The sequence below is a fragment of the Mytilus edulis genome, chromosome 13, assembly GCF_963676685.1.
Source record: "Mytilus edulis chromosome 13, xbMytEdul2.2, whole genome shotgun sequence".
Lineage (NCBI taxonomy): Eukaryota > Metazoa > Mollusca > Bivalvia > Mytilida > Mytilidae > Mytilus > Mytilus edulis.
In genome coordinates this window covers 41,460,979-41,487,123 of record NC_092356.1, presented here as the reverse complement: position 1 = coordinate 41,487,123, position 26,145 = coordinate 41,460,979, and the positions used below count along the sequence as shown (strand labels likewise).

General features: G+C 31.3%; 2 protein-coding genes across 6 annotated transcripts in view; one reads left to right on the top strand and one right to left on the bottom strand.

Moving 5' to 3' along the window:
* Window positions 1–3,101, bottom strand: part of LOC139501265 (eukaryotic translation initiation factor 4 gamma 1-like) — a 39,555-nt gene extending 36,454 nt beyond the window's left edge. The window contains exons 1-4 of one of the 4 annotated variants that reach the window (XM_071290292.1): window positions 3,045–3,101; window positions 2,758–2,907; window positions 976–1,004; window positions 77–171 (exon numbers count right to left, since the gene is read on the bottom strand). In XM_071290292.1, coding sequence (XP_071146393.1) covers window positions 77–171; window positions 976–1,004; window positions 2,758–2,831 — 198 coding nt within the window. In that variant the 5' untranslated portion in view covers window positions 2,832–2,907; window positions 3,045–3,101. Of the gene's footprint in view, window positions 1–76; window positions 172–975; window positions 1,005–1,182; window positions 1,218–2,112; window positions 2,908–2,968 lie in introns of those variants that run through there. The other 3 variants (XM_071290293.1, XM_071290295.1, XM_071290294.1) reach the window with 3 other exon arrangements.
* LOC139501270 (lysosomal amino acid transporter 1 homolog) lies at window positions 3,090–25,293 on the top strand. 2 transcript variants are annotated; one of them, XM_071290301.1, is made up of 10 exons: window positions 3,090–3,260; window positions 8,109–8,198; window positions 8,973–9,178; window positions 11,035–11,164; window positions 13,264–13,357; window positions 14,853–15,004; window positions 16,553–16,639; window positions 18,158–18,328; window positions 19,542–19,930; window positions 23,231–25,293. In XM_071290301.1, the coding sequence occupies exons 3-9, from the start codon at window positions 8,985–8,987 to the stop codon at window positions 19,722–19,724; spliced, it is 1,011 nt and encodes a 336-aa protein (XP_071146402.1). In that variant the 5' UTR covers window positions 3,090–3,260; window positions 8,109–8,198; window positions 8,973–8,984; the 3' UTR covers window positions 19,725–19,930; window positions 23,231–25,293. The 2 variants fall into 2 exon arrangements, with proteins under 2 accessions (XP_071146402.1, XP_071146403.1); XM_071290302.1 differs by having other exon boundaries at window positions 3,101–3,207.
* Window positions 25,294–26,145: the final 852 nt, after the last annotated feature.

Here is a 26,145-nt window from a genome sequence, read left to right as displayed (position 1 = left end):
GCTAACCAAAGTTATTACCTTTACCTACTTACTCAATGCAATCAGCTCTTAACAAAATATACACATCGATACATACCTGTTGCACCTGTTGTGGATTAAAATACCCTTGTTGAGAAATGTAAAACTGTGGCTGCTGTTGTTGCTGTTGTACTTGCTCCTCTTGTGGTACCCCTAAAACAAATCATGCCTTAACATTATTTCATTGATCTTTTGGACAATGTCTGCGAGACATACAAGTATCACAAACTCGCAAGGGGTCATTCCTCATGTGTAAATACACACATATTCTATGTATGTAGCAGAATCTTGAACAACTTTAGAATCCATTGGCCCTGGGCATGAAGTTCAATTTATTGGCCTATAGAGATTTTTTTAATCCTGAGCTGGTGGGTATGGGTATGTGGTACATGTAACTCAGAAGACAGACGTAAACTTTTTTTTTAACAGTCAATTTTCTTCCCATAACATCTGTGTGGTATGGATGTCCTATCAGTCTAGCTGTGCCAACGGATAAATCATTAACAAAAGATCATCATGTTTTAATGAAACAACTAATTTTGCAATCTTCATCTGATGATGTACACTGGTGTTACAATGCATTGAAGTGAAGCTTGCACAAAAAGTTGTTCCTCCGAAATAATATGATTTTAGTCTACAAAGTCGATCATACATGCTTCCATTATTTAAAAAAAAAAAAAAATAGTTGTCCGTCTTATAAAAGATCAAAATGGAAAATTACAGATACCGAGAGTGAGCTGAAATACCCAGGTGACAACATAAAGCTTTTGACAGTTGAGGAGCAAAGTAACAGATCGATGGAAAGGTTACTTCCTCATCGTAGGTTACTCAGGAGCACAAGTCCAGATACTACAAAATATAAACCCATATTACCCCCACAAGAATGAAAATATTCTAATTAAAGCAGATCCTATAATAAGCATGCAGCCATACTGTACCATAAACATATATACTTACAATTGTTATAATTTGGTGTTCCTCTTGGACTGTATAAGGTTAAGGAAAAGGACTATGAGTTTAAATATTTAAATCTTCCCATTTCTAGGCTAGCACAACAAAGCTTTTAATTTGCAACCTGGTACCCGCAACATAATACAAGTTCTTAATCTAGAATAGTATATCTCTGACACCCTACCATACAAGGAACAAAGGGAATAAACTTACCCTTTTTACTGACACAATTTCCCATAAAGCATGAGCTACAAAAGGGAATAGGTTTAAGAATCATATCGCTTTTTAAATACATTTGCAGATGTGCATATACCTTATTTTTAACTATTATTGACGTGGAAATACCTGTTATGTAATTGCATTAATTCACATGGACATATCATCTTTACACTTTGTAGATATTATAATATTCTTGAACTAAAACATTGAATGAATAAGGTTGGATCTAACATTAAAATGACATTTTGTTCTCTTAGGATTAAAGAACACGAACTAAATATTGGCGAAGGGTTTTAAAGCTGACATGGTAACAAATGTGAACAATTTTTAAGGTTCCATCAATCAGATTAATAATCGGGAGGGACAGTTTCATGTACTACATATAAGGTCAACCAACAAAAATCAAGATTTTAAAAACTGCCCAAAACTGGTTTCAAGAGGTTGGATATCAGATTTTTTTTAACAAATAACCAATAGCTCATTTTTTAAATTACATGTGTGTATGTACATAAAAAATAAGTTGGTAAGATTGGTTAGATTCGTAACAGGAAATGTTAAACACGATTTTTACTTCCATAAGATGCAACTTCAAATTACCTTAACATTACATACATGTAGATATGCCAAGTAGTCTCCAAATTGAAAGCTTATTTTTTACCTTATCATAATGTGACAATGTCTAAAAATAAATCTGACATTGTACTTTCTGAAAATGCCTGTTTTTCCAATAAAATGCCCTGAACACAGATCTATACAAATACAGGTCAGATTGAGGTTAAAATATGTAACAACAAAATACTCATAAAAGAAAAAGAAATATCTCTGCTACTGGTATAAAGAAATTATATATAAAACCATAACTGGGAGTAACAAACAAATGTACAATAAATAAGGCATCATAAACAACAAAACAAGAATTCTTACTTTCTTTCTGGAATTTGATCATATCTATTAATCAGTGTTGCTTTTCATTATATTCAGCTTCCATTGTATGTTATTATTTTCACTTTTGTTCATCATTATAACAAAGACTATTGTGTATCTACTAATAATTTGTGTATTTGGCAAATATCCAATATCTGACAAATATTACACATCACCACATGTCAATAATCCTAAATATCATTTAAGGGTTATTTTAAAGAAAATTCACAAGAAACATTCCAAAATTTCCAAATTCATTTTGATATTTAACTAAACACTGTTGATAACACACTGTAACACTGTTTCGTGTTTTCATCTTTTCCATGATGTCGTAATTAATGTCATGTGATATGTGCACGCTCAAAGAATGTGGTTCCTCGTTCGAAAAGCCCCGCCTTCATAACGAGCTGTCGGAACATTATGTTACAGAAAAAAACAAAACAAACAACAAAAACACAATTTTAAATCAGATGTGCAATCAATAGTTCAATAAACTTGGATATTTCTCACACAAGTTGTCCCGAAAACTGCAAACGTGACAGGACGAAAAACCGGCATCTGTTCTCGTGCAAACTGACATGAAATAAAATGAATTAACCCAAGTAGTACATAAAATAAATTGTTGACTATGCATAAAAAGGATACGTTACACTTCTTTGCTGTGTATGTCCTGTTATTTGAGATGGTGTAGGTGATTTCACTTTTGGTACATTCGACATTTCATTCAACGTGAAAAGGAAGCGGTTTAGTCCTGGAAAAGGACCCTTCCGATGCTTGTTTCCCAAGCTCTGTCTCCTACATAAATTGAAACAAAATCATTTTTGTTAGAGTTCGTGTATTCAATTTTCATACTCACTAGTTTTTAGATTATTATGATGGTCAGATAATCAACGATGGCATAAGATTGTAGTCATGTAAATAAGTATGGCTACCTTGTTAAGGGTCTGCAAGGAGACGTAGCTCGGCTATTTCCGGTTACTTTACGGAGGTTACCGGCAAGGGTCAAAGGTTACCATAAATTCTGTTGTTTGAAGTTGCAACTAGTCAGTGTTTTTTTTTAAATTCCGGATTTAAAGTAATTAATAATAACAGAAGGTAATCTGAGTTTCTTTGTCATGATCTTTTGACATCAGTGACAAATGATGAAGGTAAAGAGAAATCGTTGAAACGTTAAAAAGGTTGAGTGCAAGAAAAAGGGGGGTATTTGGTACACTCACAATCACAAGACCGTAAACATTCGCATTAAAAAAGAAAAAAAAATGAAAATATCAGTATACAAACGTTAAATATTGAATAAGAATGTGAAGTCATATGTTATAGCACTAACCCGTGTTAAGAGAGAGCCATATTTCTTGCACATATTAAACAGTTGCAGATCTAGAATTTTTCGTAAGTGGGGGCCACTGGCTGCTTAAGAGGGGGCCCCACGATACACCTTATCGCTATTTGTCATCCATTACTGGATATCACATAGGTTCCCGTAGAATATTCACGTCATAAAACAAAATATCTGAGCCACAATCGAAAAGTGATTGTTGTTGACGTCAAAAGTTCAAGCGGCCGGGTCAGCCGGGAATAGCGTTAAGGTGTATTCCTTATATAATCAACCAAATTTTTTTCTCAAAAGGGGGAGCCCCACTGACCCCCCTCTAAATCCGCCTCCGCATAAAAGACACTCTTGTAGATTTCAAAAAAAGAGAAGCACTCACACCGGCAAAGTGGAGAGGGACTAATATAAGTTGCAATTACTTAAGATCCAATTATCATGTGTGATTCGGTGTCTATGTTGCAAGTTGTTGATTTGTTGATACACGTGTATATATATAAATATATGAAGTGCCTAGAAAATCAACCTAACAATGTTCATGATGTTAGAGTAGATTTGATTCTTTTCTTCCTCCCCAGCCGGGGCTGGAACCTGTACTTTTCACTTCATACTTCTATGACAACACCGCCTATCATTTTTGTATAGCCTAGTTGGTTCAGTGGTCTTAGAGCGTTGTGCATAGTGCAAGGCGATTTGGTGCCACAATATCTCATGAGTTTGAATCACGACAAGGGAAGAACAACAAATTTGCAAAAGCAAATTTATAAATCTAACATTGGTTAGGCTAATATTTAGACAAATTATATAAATAAATTAAAATATATATATCACAAATGGTTGTTATTTTATTACAATCATGACAATATCAAACCATTCATTGTTAAAGATTTCAACAAGGGTATTAGCTGCTTCTTAAAATACATGTAATTGCATAGTTTATACTTTTATAAATAGGTTGTGACTGTCTTTTTCATTAGGTCCATTAATAATAAGAAATTTTTTTTAACATGGGACAAGGATTTAGAAAAAAAATTGTGCATTACTAGACATGCTAGAGTACTACATGTACTAAATTTTTCGTGCTTAAAACTTCAAACTCTCCAACACTGTTTGGTAAAATCAAGGAATTGTATGTTAAGAAAGTAAACACAGGTGACAGCTTATATCAATAGTCTCTTCTCACAGAGCAATTATCCATGTCTGTCTTGTCAGAACTATGATATTAAGAAACCAAATAATGACAGAGGTCCTGTCATGTCTGTGGTCAGAGATTTTGACTTTTCAAGATTTCATTTCAAGATTTCATTTCAAGATTTCATTTCAATGCATTTTCAACTTTGTATTTAATATATTTTCTTATAATATATGTAAAGGGATATTGCAAGAATATAGGTGAATATTGTCGTCAGTAAATTTTAAGATTGCATAAACTTGCATTGTTAATTTTCAAACTTTTCACACAGCTGAGACCAGATAACGATAGTTAAAAAATTTGTAAAGAGAAAAAAACTCTGTTTCACTATTATTAATGTTGTTTTTCAGTCTGATTAAATATTTTTTAGAAATTGTAATTTTTTTTAATGACCTTGACTGGCTATACAGCCCTCAGGACTATTGCATCAGCCTCTCCATATTTGTACTCTTTTAAATATGTTAGCCTGGAACTATATGGTCAATATTATCAGTACTTCCACAGTGTCCATTTGGCCAATCTTGAAATAACTTAAAATTTCACAGTATGACGACTAATGCAGGACACAAATTTCAGAGATACAATTAGAACAATTAACCAAATATATTTTAGCAGGCAATTAATGAATGGGTATTATTGATTTTAATATTTTATCAGTGTAAGATCTCCAGGAAGTATATTTGCAATCCCCATGGGGCAGGGAACTGACAGAAGTGTCATGTTGAGGACATACTTAGCATGAGGATAGCTAATTACATAAGGTCATGACCCCTGGCATGGAGATGATTTATTATGTAAAATTCGATTACATGGTTTGTTATTTTATTGACCTGGAAGGGGTCATATTTCATAACTGTCTTCACTAGACCATTAAACTGGTTTTTGTAACTGGTTTTCTTGAAATAATCTATATTGTCATATTTTTCATATTAGAGTTGATGACATATGATTTTTTTAGATCTTTTAAAAAGTAGATATTTTGATTTCAAGGGGAAAATGGATGACATGCATTAAAATTTGAGAAAATGTTAGCATGCTGTTTTATGATTTAAAAGGAGAAAACCTTCTAAGTAAATAGTTTCTTATACTTTTGCATTATATATTAAAAAAAACCATAGAAATTACTAACATTATGATCTGTTTAAGTTTTTTAGGGGTAAATTCCTTCAAAAGTTAAAATAGTAGCTAACTTTACTTTAAGATATAAAAAATGCATAATCAATGTTTTTTTCGTCTAAAGATGTTTATTTGTATTATATCAGTATCAAAAGAAAAAATAAATAAAACAGCATAAACTTAAATTAAAGTATTTAAAAAATATTTCCCAATATTATATAATTTTCAAGTGATTAAAAATAATAACTACCATTGGATTGTTAAAGATCTCAATTTAGCAACCAGACCAGTATATTTATACATGTGTGAACAGGCTTTTGAAACAACCCCACAACAATTTTTTGTTAGATAATTTAGAACATTTTTTGCATAATGACCTGAATACTATTATTTAATTGTGACCTTTTAGGTCAATGGTTAGTTAAATTAAGGACATTATACATGTATAGATGTACAGTAATAAATTACCAAAATATATTGTTATTGATTTTAATTGACCACAGGTACTATATCATGTATATGCATAATATGTTTTGCCACAAGATATATATTTAAAAATGTACTGTTTAATAAAATAGAGATATATATATAAATGTGCGTAAATACATGTATCTACACTTTGACATATCTAATACCAAATCAAGAATATACTTAAAATGAAAATGACAAAGTTTTGTTGTATTTTTGTTCTCTTTTTTTTTTTGAAATATGGTGTAAGAGCCAGTGAATTATCAAAATGAAGCATTATTTAAATATTTGCTTTACACAGAAATTTCTGACTAATCCAAAGACTAGTGCTGATGAAAGGTCTAAGATTCCTCCTCCCTTTTCTCTCTCTACTTTTAAAAGTCTTACTTCAAGAGTTATGGGGAAATTTCACTGTTAATTACACCTTATGTAAGAATCCGGGGTTTTGATTGGTTGATAGCCAGTATTTTTCACCAATTTACTGTTATCAAATGAATATCCTTCATTTTTAACGCCGCCGGGGTATTTGCTAAAAGGATATGCCTTTTTTACCCTCTCTGCCGTGGTATTTGCAAAAAATACTCTATCCGACTGGACGCTTGTAACGTCACGGTCAACAATGCGTTTTAGTATATTAACATTCGGTGTAATTAAACAGATATATCATGTTATTGAGGGGTATTTGCGAAAAATACCAGTCTTGAGAATGAATTTCCCTCGCCTTACGGCTCGAGAAATTTTACATTCTCTCGACTGGTATTTTTCGCAAATACCCCTCCTTAACATGATATATCTGTTCAAAATTTTTGTTTCACAAACCCCATTGGTGTGACTTTTTAGGTTACCATTTAGTCAGTCTCACATGTCTCAGCCAAGTCAGTCAGTTGTGGAATACATTCTTACATACATATATATATATATATAGTCATCAATATTTATTATACATCTGCATTAACATTTATTATTGCTATTTTGTGCATTTTTCCTTTGATCTTTTTTTGTGATAATTTTTCATATCATGCTACTCGCTTGAGATGGAAAATTATCGCTAGAAACTAAGGCGGCATGTGGCGTTACTAATGAAATTGACATGAAATTGACAATGTCGTCATAGGTAAAATAGCGACAAACAGATTATCATTTATCCCGGCTCAAGCGAGAAAATCAATCTCGTTGAGATGATCAAAGATAATCTATAATTCTCTCAACTGAATGCACAATAAGAAGATGTTGTTTGAAAGCCAATGAGACAACTCTCCATCCAAGTCTCAATTTGGAAAAGAAAACCATTATAGGTCAAGGTACGATCTTCAACACAGAGCCTTGGCTCACACTTAACAGTAAGCTATAAAGGGCCCCAAAAATTATAAGTGTACAACCGTTTAAACGGGAAAACTAACAGAATCTAGTGTAAAAATAAACAAAAAGGAGAAACACAAACGACAACTACTGAATATCAGGTCCCTGACTTCGGACAGCTGCAAACAAATGCAACAGGTTTAAACGTTTTAATTAGTACCAACCTTCACCCTTACCCGCAACAATAGACGTATTTAAACTTGTATGCAAATTTGTACGCCATTACGTAGAATCACACAGGTTCCTGTAAACTTTGACATAACAATTCAAAAAATTTGACGTCGCATGAAAAAGTGATTGTTGCTTGACGTCAAAAGGTTATTCGGAGGCGATCTACGGTCATTTGGAGACAAAATTCAGCTAAATACCAAAAGTGTAAATACGTTTATAGTGGAACATCACAACATAGAAAACACACTATAAGATATCAATTGAAATGGCTTAACATGCATTTTAATGTGAACATGATTTAGTAGCCATTTCAATCAAGTTTTTAGATATAAATGATAATCTGTTTTTAATTTTTTTTATTAGACGGTTAATGGTGGATATAAAACCATGCTAATCTGAAAACTGTGATTGAATTAAGACTGTAGTTGCCAATTTGCCAGCTGCCATTGCAAGGTAATATTTTTATTCCTTGCTAAAAATGTTGGTTAAGCATATAAAGCTTGTGTTTATATATAATTTTTTTCAAGTATGGAATTTTTTCATGTAATATAGAAATAAAGAAGATTTAGTTTGATTATCAGCAACACACATTTCCTCCAGAACCAAGGAAAACAAGTTAATAACTTTAAGTCAACATACAGTCTTCAAAAATGAGCAAAACAAATACTGCATAGCAAGCTATAAAAGGTTCTGAAATAACAAATATAAAACAATTCAAACATTAAAATAAATGGCCTAATTTACAAATTTACATTGCTGTCTGAACATCTCAATTTGTCAACTCTTTTAAGGCCCTGACCACTAGCTTGTCCAGCTACTTTGAATTAATTAGCAATGTTGCTGTCCATCAGATTTTCAGTTCTGAACTTTAAAGCAGAAAGGCTAGATATATCTCTGTATCAACTACATGTATATATACTTCAGAGAAGAATTCATACAGGAACTTCATGATCAGTTCATGAAGTTACTGAAAAAATATAAAGAAAAGATGATGTGATATGAGTGATAAGGAGGTTGAATCTGTACAATTTTAAAATTATTTAAATAAATGTCTCATTTCAACCATTGTCTGCTTTTTTTTAAAAAAAGCTTTTGAGAATGTAGTTTACTCTTTTGTGTATAAGTATAATGCTGTAAATGCTTAGATATTGTATCGAATATGAAACAATTTTTTTGTGAAAATACCTGCATAATTATCTGCTTTTAATAAATTTATGCTTATTTCAGGCATTGTTAAACATGCCACATTTGTATCCATGGTTACTTGGAGGTCATCACTATGACAGCATACATAACCTGACAAAAGGTAACTGTAGTGATGGAGTACGATGGTTGTATGTGTTACTTGGTGACTGTGTGACAAATTCAAATGAATATGCATCTGATATTTTTGGATTGCTGTCCATTGCATTATGGGTATTTGTTAGTACACCGTAAGTATAAACTGAGTTCAGAAATAAGATTATCTTTTCACATAAGATTTTTATTTGTCTGCCAGTGCCTTTAAAATATTTTCAACCAAATATGGTACTCGCAGGTTTATTTAGATGTGAATGAGTAATAGTTCATTTATAATTTATTTGAATATCATTGGCTATCTAATAAACATGATAAAGTGTCGTATAATGAGTTTTATATGTGATTAATTTGACATGCTATTTTTCTTAAAAATGAAAGAGTGATAGGACACAGTCTTCTACCATGAAAAATTTGTACAATGCAATGTATTGTGATGCATTGCTATTGCTATTACTATTCTATATAATGCTATTGCTATTGCTTTAATATGATAATGCTATTGCCATTCTTTGCTACTGCTATTCTATCCTATTGCTATTGCTACTACTATTGATATTGCTACTACTATTGATATTCTATCCTATTGCTTATAAGCTTTTGCAAGTCTTTCCCATTGCTATTGCTTTGCTATTCTTTCCTATTGCTTTAGCTATTCTTTCCCATTGCTATTGATACTTCTATTCTTTCCTATTGCTATTGCTCTTGCTATTGCTATTGCGTGTATGCTTTCCTTTTGCTATTCTATCAAATTGTTTGGTTTTGCTATTGCTATTTTATCCCATTGCAAATGCTTTTGCTATTCTATTCTATCCTATTGCTTTTGCTATTCTATTCTACCTTTTTGCTATTCTATTCTATCCTATTGCTATTCTTTTCTTTCCTATTGCTATTCATATCTTTCCTATTGCTTTTGCTATTGCTATTCTATAATTTTGCTATTGCTATTGCTATTCTATAATTTTGCTATTGCTATTCTATTCTATCCTATTGCTATTCTACCCTATTGCTATTGCTATTCTACCCTATTGCTATTGCTATTCTACCCTATTGCTATTGCTATTCTATTCTACCCTATTGCTATTGCTATTCTATTCTATACTATTGCTATTTATCCTATTGTTATTCTACCCTATTGCTATTGCTATTCTATTCTATACTATTGCTTTTCTATCCTTTTGCTATTTATCCTATTGCTATTGCTATTCTATCCTATTGCTATTCTATCCTTTTGCTATTTATCTTATTGCTATTCAATCTTATGCTACAGTAAGCACATTATAATGATAATTCAAACAATTAAATACCTCATGTTTAACCCCAAAAATGTGTTGTTTGTCTCTCTTCAACTTTTTTCATTGACAAAAAATAGGTACAGAGATATCTACATTGGTACATGTGCAAGTACTTAGTAGATGTATTGGATTTATCCAATCTTGATAGTTAAAGTATCAAATTTTAAAGTAAATTTTGAGTCTGAGAAATTCAGTAATTTAACTATCAATTATCCGTATGTAAATATTTAAGAAGATTATCAAATTAATTTTCATTTTTGATAAACAAAAATTCCTTTTGAGTTCCTTCCATAGTCCAGATTTCTACGTCATGCAAATTTAAAGATGTCAATTAAGACTCATCCAGACAGCTGATAAAGGTTGTGACTTTTTTTTTTTTATAACTTAGCCAATTTCAATCAACTGCTAATATAATCTGCAATCACACATTGATTTGATATTTTTAATCAAATGGTCTAGAGAGGATTAAATTGCCAAGAATTAGAAAAAAATATTTTAATTAAAAATGTAGATTGTTAAGAGTAGGAAATATTTTATACTGTTAAGACAATATGTCTTTTGTAAAGACAGTTTGTTGATCGACCTTTAGATATTTTTAAGGTTAATTTTATGGTTTGGGTTGCTGTCTTATTGATATCTCATTTGATTCTTTTCTTAGTTTTGAATTCCAACATTTAATATAATAATTTTAATTGCAGTCAAATGGTAAGCAATTGCAGAAATATCCAAGGTGTGGCTGGAATTTCAGTATTCCTCATAACCCAGTGGACATTAGGGGACACCACCAATCTGATTGGAAGCATATTGACCGGTCAGATGCCATTACAGGTATGTATAATGGACCCAAATGTAGACTGCATTATTCAATAGTTATCAAAGGTACCAGGATTATAATTTAATACGCTAGACGTGCGTTTCGTCTGCATAAGACTCATCAGTGACGCCCAGATCAAAATAGTTATAAAGCCAAACAAGTACAAAGTTGGAGATCATTGAGAACCAAAAATTCCAAAAAGTTGTGCCAAATACAGCTAAGGTCACCTATTCCTGGGATAAGAAAATCCTTAGTTTTTTTGAAAAATTCTAAGTTTTGTAACAAAGTTCTCATGTTTAACCGTGCCATGGCTTTATTTTGACAAACAATAAGCAGCTCTGTTTTCAAACAAAATAAACAATAAGGAAAATTACACTGCATAATAATCAAGATATTTATCTTGAAATTCTCTATATGTGGTATGCATTTTGCTCATTGTTGAAGGCATTTACTTTCAGTTGTTAACTTTACTGTTCAACACTTTATTTGGTTTATGGTGGCAAGTTTTCTCTTTGACAATCATACCATATCTTCTTACTTTTGAAAGTAGAAATATAATGGCCATTTAACAATTCATAAAAAATTAGATTATTAGCCAGTTGCTTTTTTACCAATTTGCAAGAAACAATAATGAGTTAATACAGAGTCTCATGCAGTGCTAGAAAAACACATAAAATAAAAATTGCTAACACATTGCACAAAATGATCCTTTATCACCCATAAACTTTTGAATTTTTAAAATACTAAAGCTTTTCTACCTCAGGAATAGCTTACCTTAGCTGTATTTTGCAAAACGTTTAGGAATTTGGGTCCTCAATGCTCTTCAGCTTCCTACTTTATTTGGCCTTTTTATTATTTTTTTTGGTTTGAGCATCACTGATGAGTCTTTTGTAGACAAAATGGGCGTCGGGCGTAAATATAAAATTTAATCCTGATATCTATGATGAGTTTATTTAATTATCCACAAAAGTCTCATCATGTCTACTAAAAATTTTATTTAATTATTGTTTTTATATCCCTGCTGTAACAAAGGGGGCATTAAGTTTTACCCTTGTCCTTCCTGTATGTAAATCTGTACGTCCCAAAATTGTTTTCTGTTCTCTAATTTTAGTTTGCCTCAACCAAATGTTACGAAACTTGTACTCAATGCTAATTACCACAGAACACAGATGGTTCAATATCCCTTATGTGCCTTGAAATGAGGAACTCAAAAGTTGTGTGTAAACTAAAAAATCTCTGTGTAGTGATATTGGACATGTTTCTATTTTTTACAAATGACTGAGCTTAACCATTTGTGGTGATTAGGAAAGTAGAGGAACATAGAATAAATGTGTAAAAACTGTGGAGCTATTAAATGTGTTAAAAGTATTAATTTTTCAAAGAACTTATTGTGTTAATAAAGGGATTTTTTACCACGAGGATCAGCATCACGAAAGGATGTTTGGGGTCTACTAAATTACGGAAAAATTAATCTCACTCTGTACCCAGAAAATTTAACCACATATGTGAAAATGTCACAGCTTCGAAACAAGCTATCATACATATCCAAGTTTATGATATGGACTGAGCTACAGGAAAAAATGTTACCATTTCGTCCCTTTGAAAAACAATAAAAGACATTGACCCAGATCAAGTTAAATTTTGGTCGTGTTTCTTTTACTGTTCTGGAGTTATGCTCCTTTAAAAATGGAAAAATTGCTGAATTTTGTTTCTGTTGTTGAACTTAAGTTTGCCAAAGTAATGAAATGTATACACAGTTCTTGAGTTATGTCCTTTATATTGGTATATGCAAGCGGGGGCATCATCTGTGTCCATTTATTTTTTTATATAGAACATGGAAGGAAAATTCCCATGAGCAATTTTGTTTTGCAGTTTAAAATTGACCTCTACAAATAAATAGAGGGTTGTTAAAATCCTTAGGGAATCCACAGGGATCCATAGGGGTGCGTTGCAAATTAGAGCAGTGCTAGATAATTTAAAGTATTGCAACATTCTTGTATACACACATTTATTTTATTTTAATTTCACCAACTATTTATTGTCAAATTTAGACATACATGTATTTCCAAGCATGTTTGAATTTTTTGGCTAAATTGATAATTTACTGTTTCAGATATATTTGGCAGTTTATTTTGTTTTCTCTGACTTAGTTTTGTTTTCACAATATATATGGTATCAGATCTGGAGAAGAAAGCAGAAAAGGAAAGGTTTGTTCTTTCTTATTTATTATCTGATTTTTGTGTAGCACTCAACTTGCCTATTAAAGACTCATGTTTGTATCGACCAGAGTGTAAAGTTAAGATATATTTTTTCGTCAACTCAATCTATGATGAAATTTATTACAATTTATTTAGAGGGACATGCTAATAATTGATAGAGAAAATGTATTTAAGAAAGCTTGGTCATTATACCTGTAAAACCTGTAAAAGCGAGATGAAAGACAGATGTTAGGGTTTAGTAAAATGCTAACTTTACTGGTAAAAACTGGAATTGGTTGTTTCTAGGTGGAGATTGAAAAAGTCGTAGTACTTGACATTTTTCTATGCATCGGACTGGTTTTCCCCACAGGCATATTAAGACACTTTGATGAATTAACAGTTTTCCCCTTCAATTTGTTTTTCTTGTTTTATCCCATCACCCTGCTGAAATTAATTGACTTGTGTAATTAACCTCAAAATCCACAAAAACTTGCACCCACATATACCTTCTTAGTGCTCTCTTTGTAACACATAACAAAATTTTGCATTTTCTTTTTGAAAGTTCATTAAAAACTGACAACACACTTGTCAAAAGAAAGAGAGAAACATACAATCAGCAAAATACTTTACACAGAAAACTAAGAACTAAGCACCATGAACTCCAACAAAACCTGGTTGAAGTCAGGTGATCTACGGAGCTCTAGAATGGTCAGTTGTTCCTGCTCTACAAGTGACTATACATGTTGTAAAACGTGTTATGATTCTATAAAATGTGCAATACATGTAGAATGTTTCCAAAACTAATTTATGCAGATTAGAAGTTATTAACATCTTTTTTATACCACACACATAGCTGAGAGGGCATTAAGGGTTATCTTTGTCTGTTGGTCTGTCAATGCGTCTCTCCCGTCCCTCCATCTTGTATGTCCTCAAAATTGGTTTTCTTTCTGTAACTTTAGTATGCCTTAATCAAATATTATAAAACTTGTACACAATTATTATAATCAGTCACAAAACACAAATCAAGTTCTAAATTGGATTGCATCACTTTTCCGTTATTAAGTTATGCCCCTTTATAAAGAAATATTGCTAAATCTGTCGTTTCTGTTCTTTAATATTTACCATTCATGAGTTATGCCCCTTTATAAACATAAAATTTGCTGAATTTAGTTAGCCTCAAACAAGTGTTATCAAACTTATACACAATGCTTATTACCACATAACACAGATCTAGTTTAAAATTGTGTGGTGTCACTTTTACCTTTCTTAAGTTATGCCCCTTTATAGATGGAAATATTGCTAACTCTGTCTTTTCTGTTCTTTTACTTTAGTTTGCTTCAACAAAATTTAATGAAACTTATACACAATGCTTATAATCATAAATTTGTCTTAAATCATACATCTGAATGTGAAAGCTGTGAAAGCTGACTCATAAATATTTACAAGCAAGGGGTATCTGTGGCCTATAAACTCATTCTCCATGTATTTTTTTTTTGTATTTTAGCACAGCACCAACCCTCAACTTTAATATTATGTCTAACAGTTGGTTTTCTGGTAATGAATGGATTATTTCAGGGATACTTGCCTTCATCTAGACCATTACCAGTTAGACATCATCCTGCAGGCAGAAATCTTCTTCATGTAGAAATATTTCATGTAAGAAATGACAAATAAGGAATCCTTCTATGGAAATTATATATATTGTAATTTAAGAAATTTTTGTGTGTATTTATAATTGTTCAATCTCCAGAAATGTATTGTGATTTTCAGAAATTATGTATACAAAAACAGCTATTAAAATTTATAATGCCTGTTTTTAATTTTGCTACACCTATCTCATGTGTCTTGAAGCAATTTTTGCACACAAAAAAAAAACAGCAAAAAAATCTGAATTTACTGTGCATGTATATTCCATTAATTCCATACATATATAAACATGAAAAAGAATGGAAAAAAATTTGGATGGAAATGAAAAAAGTTTAAAAAATAAATAAAAAAATACTGTTACAAGAAAGACCAGGGTAACAATAACAAAAATTACCATGAAATCAAACTGTGACATGATTCTTATGACTATTGTAATTTTCTTTCTGGTTGCCAACCAAGATGTCTCTCATCACTATAAATAGGATACATTAATGAATGACCAGAGTACAATAGGGAACTTATCTAGCTCTATTTTTTACTAAAACAGATTTTGGGATTTTGGATTTTCCTTTCAAGTCTGATTTCAATTTGTGAAAATACAGAACTTGAAACAAGAAGTATAGTAACAATGATTTAATTTCTCATTTATTGGTAAATTAAATGTATTATTTTAGAAAATAGATAGATTAGATTTTATTTTTACTACGTAATCTGACTTGCAATAACAAATAGAGGTCATATGAAAATCAAGACCCCTTTAAGTTCTTTGTCATTGTAAGCAACTACGGTACTAAAGAACTTGATTCTTGCATAAAATTGAGTAAATGTATTATTTGTCGATATTCCCACAGCAAAATGTGTTTAAAACTACAATTTTTTTGTCATATTTGGAGGACAATACATTCATCTTTTAACCATAGAATGTTAAATCAATTTGAAAGTTTTGATAGTCCATTTGACAATTACTGATTTGATCCTGTTATAACACACTTTTCAAACAAATTACTACCCTTTGTCAATTGTAGACTGGTTCTATACCAGACAAAATTAGGGGTTTAACAAATTTTTCATAAAAAAATATTTTCTGATGTCAAAAGTATTTAGCTTAACAACAAATCAATGTAATTAAAAGATTTGAAAAACTTAGAGGTTACTCACATTACGCACAGGTAAATTTACTCTTTCTGCTAGCTCTTGATTGTAAACACAAATTAATGTCCTTCACCTTCAAAAGGGAGACAACTAAGAAAGGGATCTCTAAATGCAGGTTCATTTATGGGAATTGGCAAATAGGCTATTGAGTAGCAAAATACTTGTCCATACATTTGTGTTGATAAAAAAAAGAGGCTTGGTTGCAGCTCAATATCTTTTAAATCAAAGTTTAGGGGAATGCATAAAAAATTAAACAGAAAAAATAAAATTATCATTTAAGAATCACACAACTTCCAAAAATCATAAATTATATTTGATTTTTTCCTTTTTCTTTGGGTTGCCAATCTGTGTTAGTAATTTACACATGATATATGAAAAGGTCATGCAGCATTTTTATATTTTCAGGGTATAGAAGACGAAGTAGGATATGCAATAGGTGTAATATCAAGTTTATTTTATATAGGATCTAGACTAGCACAGTTATATAAAAATGTAAGTTTATTTTCATGGTTCAGAGACTGAATAAAACAACTGAATTGTTGTGTTGACATATAAATTTCTCAAATACTTTTAGTACTAGAATAACTATATTTCATTTATAGAACCATTGCAAGGTCTACATGAATGTCAGACAGGGTTCAGTTGACCTTGACCTTTTTTTTTATGGATGAGTTATCACTCATACAGTTTTCGAGGTTAAGCATATTTCGTAGATACTAAGCAATAGGTGAACATTATCTGGTGTATTGAATGTTTGTAAGGTGGAAATCTATAACCTTGACCTCTATTTCCTGGTATATTAGTCAACATTAAGTTTAAGTTGTTATGTACCTTTTTCAGAAAATGTAATGAATACTATTTGGTGTATGTATGATTGTAAGGTTTACATGTCAAACTGGTAGGCTTCATCTGACCTTAGTCTAATTTTAGTGATTCATTGATCAGCAATAAGCTTTTGCAGTTAGATCCATTTCTCAGATACCATAAGCAATAATTTTTATGTCTGCTATACTTGGGATACAGAATGATAGTAATATGCACATGTCTGTCTGTCAGAGTTTATCTGACCTAGACCTCATTTATATTGATTAATGATCATGTTAAGTATATTAGAACACACCTGTGACATCACAGGCTCGAGACAGAATTAAAGTATATTACTTTGTATAAGCTTTATTTTTAACCTGGATTTTTAGTATTGTCATCTGATACAAGTCATGCTGATTATAAGATGTACAGGTTTCTCTGTTTTCAAAATCATTCTGTTTGAACCTGTCGACTTAGAACTTATTTATTAAGGATGCACGAAAGCGTATAAAACACAGATTGATAATGGTCTCTGTATTTAAATATTTTGTAAAAAAATTGGCATTTTTAAGGAAAAAATATTGTTAAGACAAATTTAAGAAATACTAAACACTACACGTCATATTAAAAATGTTTCCGACTAGTTGTGGCTCAATGAAATTGGTTTCAGAGGAGTTGTGGCTCAATGAAATTAGTCTCTTCCTTTAGTAGTGTAGATATTATACCTGTAATAAAACCTATATCTTAAAAACTTTCAATGATGCAATCAGCAAAAATATTGCAGGCATGACATTTCAGTATATGCAATTTTGATTTGGTTTCTTAAATATTAATTTTTTACAAACCTTTGAATTGTTCAAAATGGTATGGATTTACAACCCAGGAATAGATAATCTCAACTGTATTTGAAAAAATCTTTTGGAATTTTGAATCTTCAATGCTCTTCAACTTCACCCTTTATTTGACCTTTTGAAAGTTTTTGATTCAAGTATTACTGATCATTTATAAACGAAATGCTTGTCTGGCATACACAATATAAGCCTGGTATCTTTTGTAAGGTTTTATCCTGCATAACATGGACTTTTGCCCAATCTTGATCAGATGATTTACATTGAATTATGGATCTTGTAAAAAAAAAAGAAGGGGGGGGGGGCATTCATGTCCTTGATGATTTTAATTTGATTTGTGTATTTTCTTTTTCAGTATAAAAGAAAGTCTACAGATGGCCTGGCTCTAATGATGTTCTGGTTGGCTATACTTGGTAATGTGACTTATGGACTGTCTATATTAGTAAGATCTATAGAACCAGACTGGATTGTCATGCATCTTCCATGGTTGGTTGGAAGTCTTGGTGTTGTCACATTGGATGTGTCTGTATCCTTATTTAAATCAACTTTTTTGGCAGTTTTACTGCATTCAAGTCATGATGATCATTACTAATATGACATTTAGACTTCTTCAAAAATATAATATGCTGCCTAGTTTCAGAGTTATCATACTTCCATACATCTTACAATATTACCGACGCAATTGGAATTTGTACCTCTTTCCATGTGAAGCCTTTTGGAATGTTATGCATTGTCCTGTGAGGTGTGGGTGTTGTTCATTTTGGAAAAGATAACGACAATCCATTATTAACTTTTACTTTCACTTTCATTTTAACGACTCCAAACATATTATTGTGACTTAACCTCTTATTAACCTCTGTAACCCAATATGCACCGCATTTTATGTACTTCAGTATTTGTTTCCTATCATTAAATTGTCCTGAAGACGCCAACATGAGTGGCCAAACATGTTGACAATAATAAAGAATTTCCTTGCAGTAATATAGGATGTTGTTATTATTATTATATATTTTTTTTTTATTTTCCCAAGGTTTTAAGACAACTGCATTATACTTTCGGGTATCCATCCTGATCACTCTACCAGCTTTTACAGTTGGCAGGTAGTTTTTGAGGAAGTTGAAGTCACATCAACTTGAAACTTAGTACACATGTTCCCAATGATATGATCTTTCTAATTTGAATTCCAAATTAAAGTTTTGACTCAATTTCACGGTCCACTGAACATGGAAAATGATAGTGCAAGAGGGGCATCCAGGTACTATGGACACATTCTTGTTTAACAAAGTGTACAACATTTATGGTAAAGATAATTATAGTAGATTGATTTGAACAGAATGAAATGTAAATTTAGAATATAATATATGTGTTTATAACTGTGTAGGATCTTTCATGTTATAAAATCTAACACCAAAACAAAATGCAAATTACATGTATAAGTTTTACTTACTGTAAATTCAGAAATGGTTGTGTGCTTTTATTATTGGGATTGTTAAAGTTTGGACAAAAATGCGAGACTTACTATTGCAAATTTAGGAAAATCTGCATACTGATGTATATGATGTATATATCAGATATATGAATGCGAGTTATTATTCTCAGAATAAAAGCTTCACAACAAAATTCTGAATGCACAGTACATGTAGTTGATTTCCAATCTGTCCCGCTTTAACCTGAATCAACTCAATATAATGATAATTGAATATACTTTATACTATACATAATCCTTAACTTTGAATCAGCTAGTTATACAGTTTCGTATTTATAGTGCAACAGATTTTGAAAGACTTTCTAATGAGAAAATGACAGAAGAAGATATACAAGTGGATGCTAATGGTGTGGTCAATTATGGCGGACATGAGAATTATGGGTCTATCAATAATCCCGATCCAGTTCCAGCTGTGTACTCAAATGTTAGACATTGATTACAATTGTCCATCTTATTTGTTATTGATTATGTAGGTATATGTCGCAGTGTTCTCCCCAGATATTTCATTTATCATCCTGGTAAACAGGAGAAATTAAATTCCATCTTTGTTTCTAAAGATTATAGCATGACATGTACATCCATAACATTATCTATAAGAAAACCACTTCAGATAGCATCATATTTAAGATTATAGCATCACATGTACATCCATAACATTATCTATAAGAAAACCTCTTCAGATAGCATCATATTTAAGATTATAGCATCACATGTACATCCATAACATTATCTATAAGAAAACCACTTCAGATAGAATCATTTTTGTCGAGCCTGCAACTTTTGTTGCAGAAAGCTCGACATAGGGATAGTGATCCGGCGGCGGCTACGGCGGCGGCGGCGGTGTAAGCTAACTTCTTAAAAGCTTTATATTTTAGAAGGTGGAAGACCTGGATGCTTCATACTTTGTATATTCGTTTCCGTCAGTCACATGTCCAATGTCCTTGACCTCATTTTCATGGTTCAGTGACCACTTGAAAAAAAAGTTCAAATTTTTTGTAATGTTGAATTCTCTCTTATTATAAGTAATAGGATAACTATATTTGATATGTGCGTACCTTGCAAGGTCCTCATGTCTGTCAGACAGTTTTCACTTGACCTCGACCTCATTTCATGGATCAGTGAACAAGGTTAAGTTTTGGTGGTCAAGTCCATATCTCAGATACTATAAGCAATAGGGCTAGTATATTCGGTGTATGGAAGGACTGTAAGGTGTACATGTCCAACTGGCAGGTGTCATCTGACCTTGACCTCATTTTCATGGTTCAGTGGTTATAGTTAAATTTTTGTGTTTTGGTCTGTTTTTTTCATACTATATGCAATAGGTCTACTATATTTGTTGTATGGAATGATTATAAGGTGTACATGTCTAGCGGGCAGATGTCATGTGACCTGGACCTCATTTTCATGGTTCAGTGGTTATAGTTAAATTTTTGTGTTTTGGTCTGTTTTTTTCATACTATATGCAATAGGTCTACTATATTTGTTGTATGGAATGGTTGTAAGGTGCACATGTCTAGCGGGCAGATGTCATGTCACCTTGACCTCATTTTCATGTTCAGTGGTCAAAGTTAAGTTTTTGAGTTTTGGTCTTTTAATACGACCGCAAATTTTGAAAAAAATTTCGTCGTATATTGCTATCACGTTGGCGTCGGCGTCGGCGTCGTCGTCGTCGTCGTCGTCCGGCGTCCGAATACTTTTAGTTTTCGCACTCTAACTTTAGTAAAAGTGAATGGAAATCTATGAAATTTTAACACAAGGTTTATGACCACAAAAGGAAGGTTGGTATTGATTTTGGGAATTTTGGTCCCAACATTTTGGGAATTAGGGGCCAAAAAGGGCCCAAATAAGCATTTTCTTGGTTTTCGCACTATAACTTTAGTTTAAGTTAATAGAAATCTATGAAATTTTGACACAAGGTTTATGACCACAAAAGAACGGTTGGGATTGATTTTGGGAGTTTTGGTCTCAACAGTTTAGGAATTAGGGGCCAAAAAAGGGCCCAAATAAGCATTATTCTTGGTTTTCGCACAATAACATTAGTTTAAGTAAATAGAAATCAATGAAATTTAAACACAATGTTAATGACTACAAAAGGAAGGTTGGTATTGATTTTGGGAGTTTAGGTCCCAACAGTTTAGGAATTAGGGGCCAAAAAGGGACCCAAACAAGCATTTTTCTTGGTTTTCGCACCATAACGTTAGTATAAGTAAATAGAAATCTATGAAATTTAAACACAAGGTTTATGACCATAAAAGAAAGGTTGGGTTTGATTTTGGGAGTTTTGGTCCCAACATAATAAGGGGCCCAAAGGGTCCAAAATTAAACTTTTGTTTGATTTCATCAAAATTGAATAATTGGGGTTCTTTGATATGCTGAATCTAACTGTCATGACTGTGTATGTAGATTCTTAACTTTTGGTCCCGTTTTCAAATTGGTCTACATTAAGGTCCAAAGGGTCCAAAATTAAACTTAGTTTGATTTTGACAAAAAATGAATCAGTTAGGTTCTTTGATATGCTGAATCTAAAAATGTACTTAGATTCTTGATTATTGGCCCAGTTTTCAAGTTGGTCCAAATCGGGGTCCAAAATTAAACTTTGTTTGATTTCATCAAAAATTCAATAAATGGGGTTCTTTGATATACCAAATCTAACTGTGTATGTAGATTCTTCATTTTTGGTCCTGTTTTCAAATTGGTCTACACTAAAGTCCAAAGGGTCCAAAATTAAACTTAGTCTGATTTTAACAAAAATTGAAATCTTGAAGTTTTTTGATATGCTGAATTCAAAAATGTACTTAGATTTTTTATTATGGGCCCAGTTTTCAAGTTGGTCCAAATCAGGATCTAAAATTATTATATTAAGTATTGTGCAATAGCAAGTCTTTTCAATTGCACAGTATTGCGCAATGGCAAGAAATATCTAATTGCACAATATTGTGAAATATCAAAAAGAAATTTAATTAGAGTTATCTTTCTTTGTCCAGAATAGTAAGCAAGAAATATCTAATTGCAAAATATTGTGCAATAGCAAGATTTTTTTTTAATTGGAGTTATCTTTCTTTGTCCAGAATCAACTTAAATCTTTGTTATATACAATATACAATGTATATTCACTTTTTACTACCAACTGATAAATTAAAATAATCTTTACCATTCAGTGATAACAAGCAGTTTTTTTACATCTTAATATTTTATGATGTATTTAAATGAGTAGTTATTGTTGCAAACTCCATTAGAAATTTTAATTGAGATTAGTTTTGGAATAAGGGAAAGGGGGATGTGATTAAAAAAATTGGGTTCAATTTTTCTCATTTGAAATTTCATAAATAAAAAAGAAAATTTCTTCAAACATTTTTTTGAGAGGATTAATATTCAACAGCATAGTGAATTGCTCTAAGAGAAACAAAAATTTTAAGTTCATTAGAACACATTCATTCTGTGTCAGAAACCTATGCTGTGTCAACTATTTAATCACAATCCAAATTTAGAGCTGAATCCAGCTTGAATGTTGTGTCCATACTTGCCCTAACCGTTCAGGGTTCAACCTCTGCGGTCGTATAAAGCTACGCCCTGCGGAGCATCTGGTTAGCTAATACTATATGCCATAGGTCAACTATATTTGGTGTATGGAAATTTTTTATGATCTTTATGTCAGTAGTGCAGGTTTCTTTTGACCGTGACCTCATTTTCATGGTTCATTGCACAGTGTTAAGTTTTTGTGTTTTGGTCTATTTTTCTTAAACTATAAGTAATAGGTCAACTATATATGTTGTATAGAAGCATTGTTAGCTGTACATGTCTGCCTGGCATGGTTCATCTGACCTTGACCTCATTTTCATGGTTCATTGGTCTTTGTTTAGTTATCTTGGTTAATGTTAAGTTTGTGAGACAGGTGTAATAAAGCTTTATACTTAGGACTATCAACATAATATCAATGATTAGTATAGAAGGCGAGACATTTCAGCGTGTGCACTCTTGTTAAGATTATAGCATCATATGTACATCCATAACATTATCTATAAGAAAACCACTTCATATAGCATCATATTTAAGATTATAGCATCACATTACCATGATGCTAAAAGGCCCTGGGGAGAACACTGATGTGAACCACAACTTCAAGTGTTCCAACAAATAACAGTGTAGCCTTAAGAATTGGTTAATTTTTAGTCCTTATAATTTAATTTTGGATGTAATTCTTCTTCTGATTGGCTGAAATTTTTTTGTCTATCAGCTAATAGACATAATTTTATCATGTGACTGTGACATCACCCCTTTTTTTAAATGATTGTCTCCTTAGAACTGGAATTAATAAACATTGAATTTTGATAAATTATTGTAATATTTTTTCTGTCTATTCAAGATAACCTCAAAAATGTGGTGCACACTTTTAAATAACCCATTATGTGAGACATTCAGTATGCACCACATTTTTTATGTTATTCCTTCATATACATTCTTAAATTAATCTAAAAAATATTAAAATTTATTGTGTGGTCATTTCTGGTTCAATTTTGACTAATTTGGTATCAAGTGAAGATAACTTGTCACAGGTTTATTAAATCTGTTAAATTATGTGGTTGTATTTTTGTAGTAAAGCAATTTCATTCTATGATGATATAAACATGAGCATTATTTTGCTGTATATTTTAACCAAATTGATTGTAAAAAATATTATACATGTTCTAATCAGTAGAAAACAAAACTATTTCCAAAATGAACATTAATACTTCAGACTATTCTGTGTCTTTTAACACATAGCTTTTAACAATCCTATTAAAAAAGCCTTTAAAACAATTTTTTTCATTAGTTTTTTTTTTTATTAATATTATGTGTTTTTTAGTACTTGTAATTCTTTATTTAAAGAGGGTAACAGTTAGTTACGACATATTTATATAAAAAATATATAGATGTCACATACTTTTTACTATATACTGTTCATATTCTTCAGAAAGCAGACTTCCTTGCAGAATTTTTTAAAACTATGTATTCAAGGGTCTATGGAATTTGATCACATTCAATAAAATTTGGCATGCACAAAAAAATCAAAATATATAGAGGTTTGTATCAAAGGAATAGCAATGTGCCCTAAATGTTATTTTTTTTCTATTTTAAGTTTGAAACCTTCAAATGGGCAACAACCAATTTTATTTTTGTATTTTTTAATGTACCCTTTTACAGGATTTATATGAACACATGAAATGGCCATTCTGATTTCAAAACTCTTAAATTTTAAAATACAGTTTTATTTCCCACATTCAGTTATTTCCCTTTGTTAGATTTTTACAGCTAATCATTGATGATTTTAAGCTTAAAAAGTGAAGAGTGTTATGATAAAAGGGGGGTCAATACACCTCTACCCCCTTGCATATGCTATTGATTCCTAAGTTTTATTAACATCATTAAATGTATGTGAATATAAAATATTCATATAAAAATATTCACTCATATGTTTTAGCATTTTAGAAAATTGCCTTTAGTTTTCTGGAAGAGCCAAACAAATAAGTAAAAATAGTGTTGGAATTTACAAATTAAATTCATGAATTTCATACAATTATTTTTTAAATCTAGAGAGAAAAAGATCATTATATATTACCAAGCAATAGGATTTGACTTTTGTATGAGTTAATTTACACATGTAAATATTATCTTAAACTATTTACAATCTTCCAGGATTACAGATATTTTTTATTTTACCTCCTTAATTTGGGCATTTTTATTGGTTATATTTTCATATTTCCAGTATAATTTAAAATATATTATCTATTACTTGTCATAATAAATAAAGGGACAAAATGTCTTTCAGAAATTGTAAAGTGTTTTAAAATATGATTCATGTATAATCTACATTGTATAGTTTATTATGTTTTTCATTTCAATGCCAGGATAATGAATAAGATGTGCATGGAAATTGAATGGTGCTTTTCGTATATATACAATTTCTTTTATTTTATGTTTGTTTTAATTTTATCAATATACATAAAGCTTATATGTACTCAAAATAACCATTATTATTTGTTTGTAAGTTGTAGTATTATTTGTTTATTTTTATTTGTTATACACAGAAGATCTTTTATCACATCTCATCATAAGCAATCTCAGTAAATGTATGAAAAACTTTATATTTTCTACAAGAACAACAAACATCAGTAGTGAATCCAGAAAGATGAAGGTTCAGTAAGACCCCTTTTTGGCCCGAAAATATAGCAGTTTTACAAAATTGTGAAATTGTAATCTTTTAGCTATTGATTGGAAAAAAATCTTTCACAAAAACTAATCAATTCAATTGAAACAGACACTAAAGTGTTTAAAAGTGTCCAAAATCTTTCGTTAGATGAACCTGAAATTTGACGATTAAATCGGCCCCAACAGGGCCTTCTCCTTTTCTAAAAAGGGGGGGATGATTGCCATAATAGGGGCCCACTCCAGTCATTCCCTAACTAAACAAGTTGCATTTAAATCCATTCTTTATTGGCTAGGATTTTCAGTTTTCCCATCGAAGGTTGGTTGTATTTCTCTCAGGAATTCATTTTCCTCCTCCTATAAAAACTGGCTGACATGATATACAGGTAGCCAACATGCTGAAAGTGACCTTTAACACCAACAATCAATCAGTTTTTCAATAATCAGTTTTGTAGGTGAATATTCAGAGAATGTTAGTTGTTTTTGGTTAATCACTCTGAAAGAGCTCTCTGTATAGATGTTTAAATTACTAGGTTTTCTACACATTTATTGTTAAATATCAATTGAGAGCCACAATCTGAATATTTTTGGAGAGTGAGCTCAAAGGATGAACAAAAGAGCTTCACAATGTGTCTATATCTATATGTAGAAAACCTGATCATCTGTTCATCCTT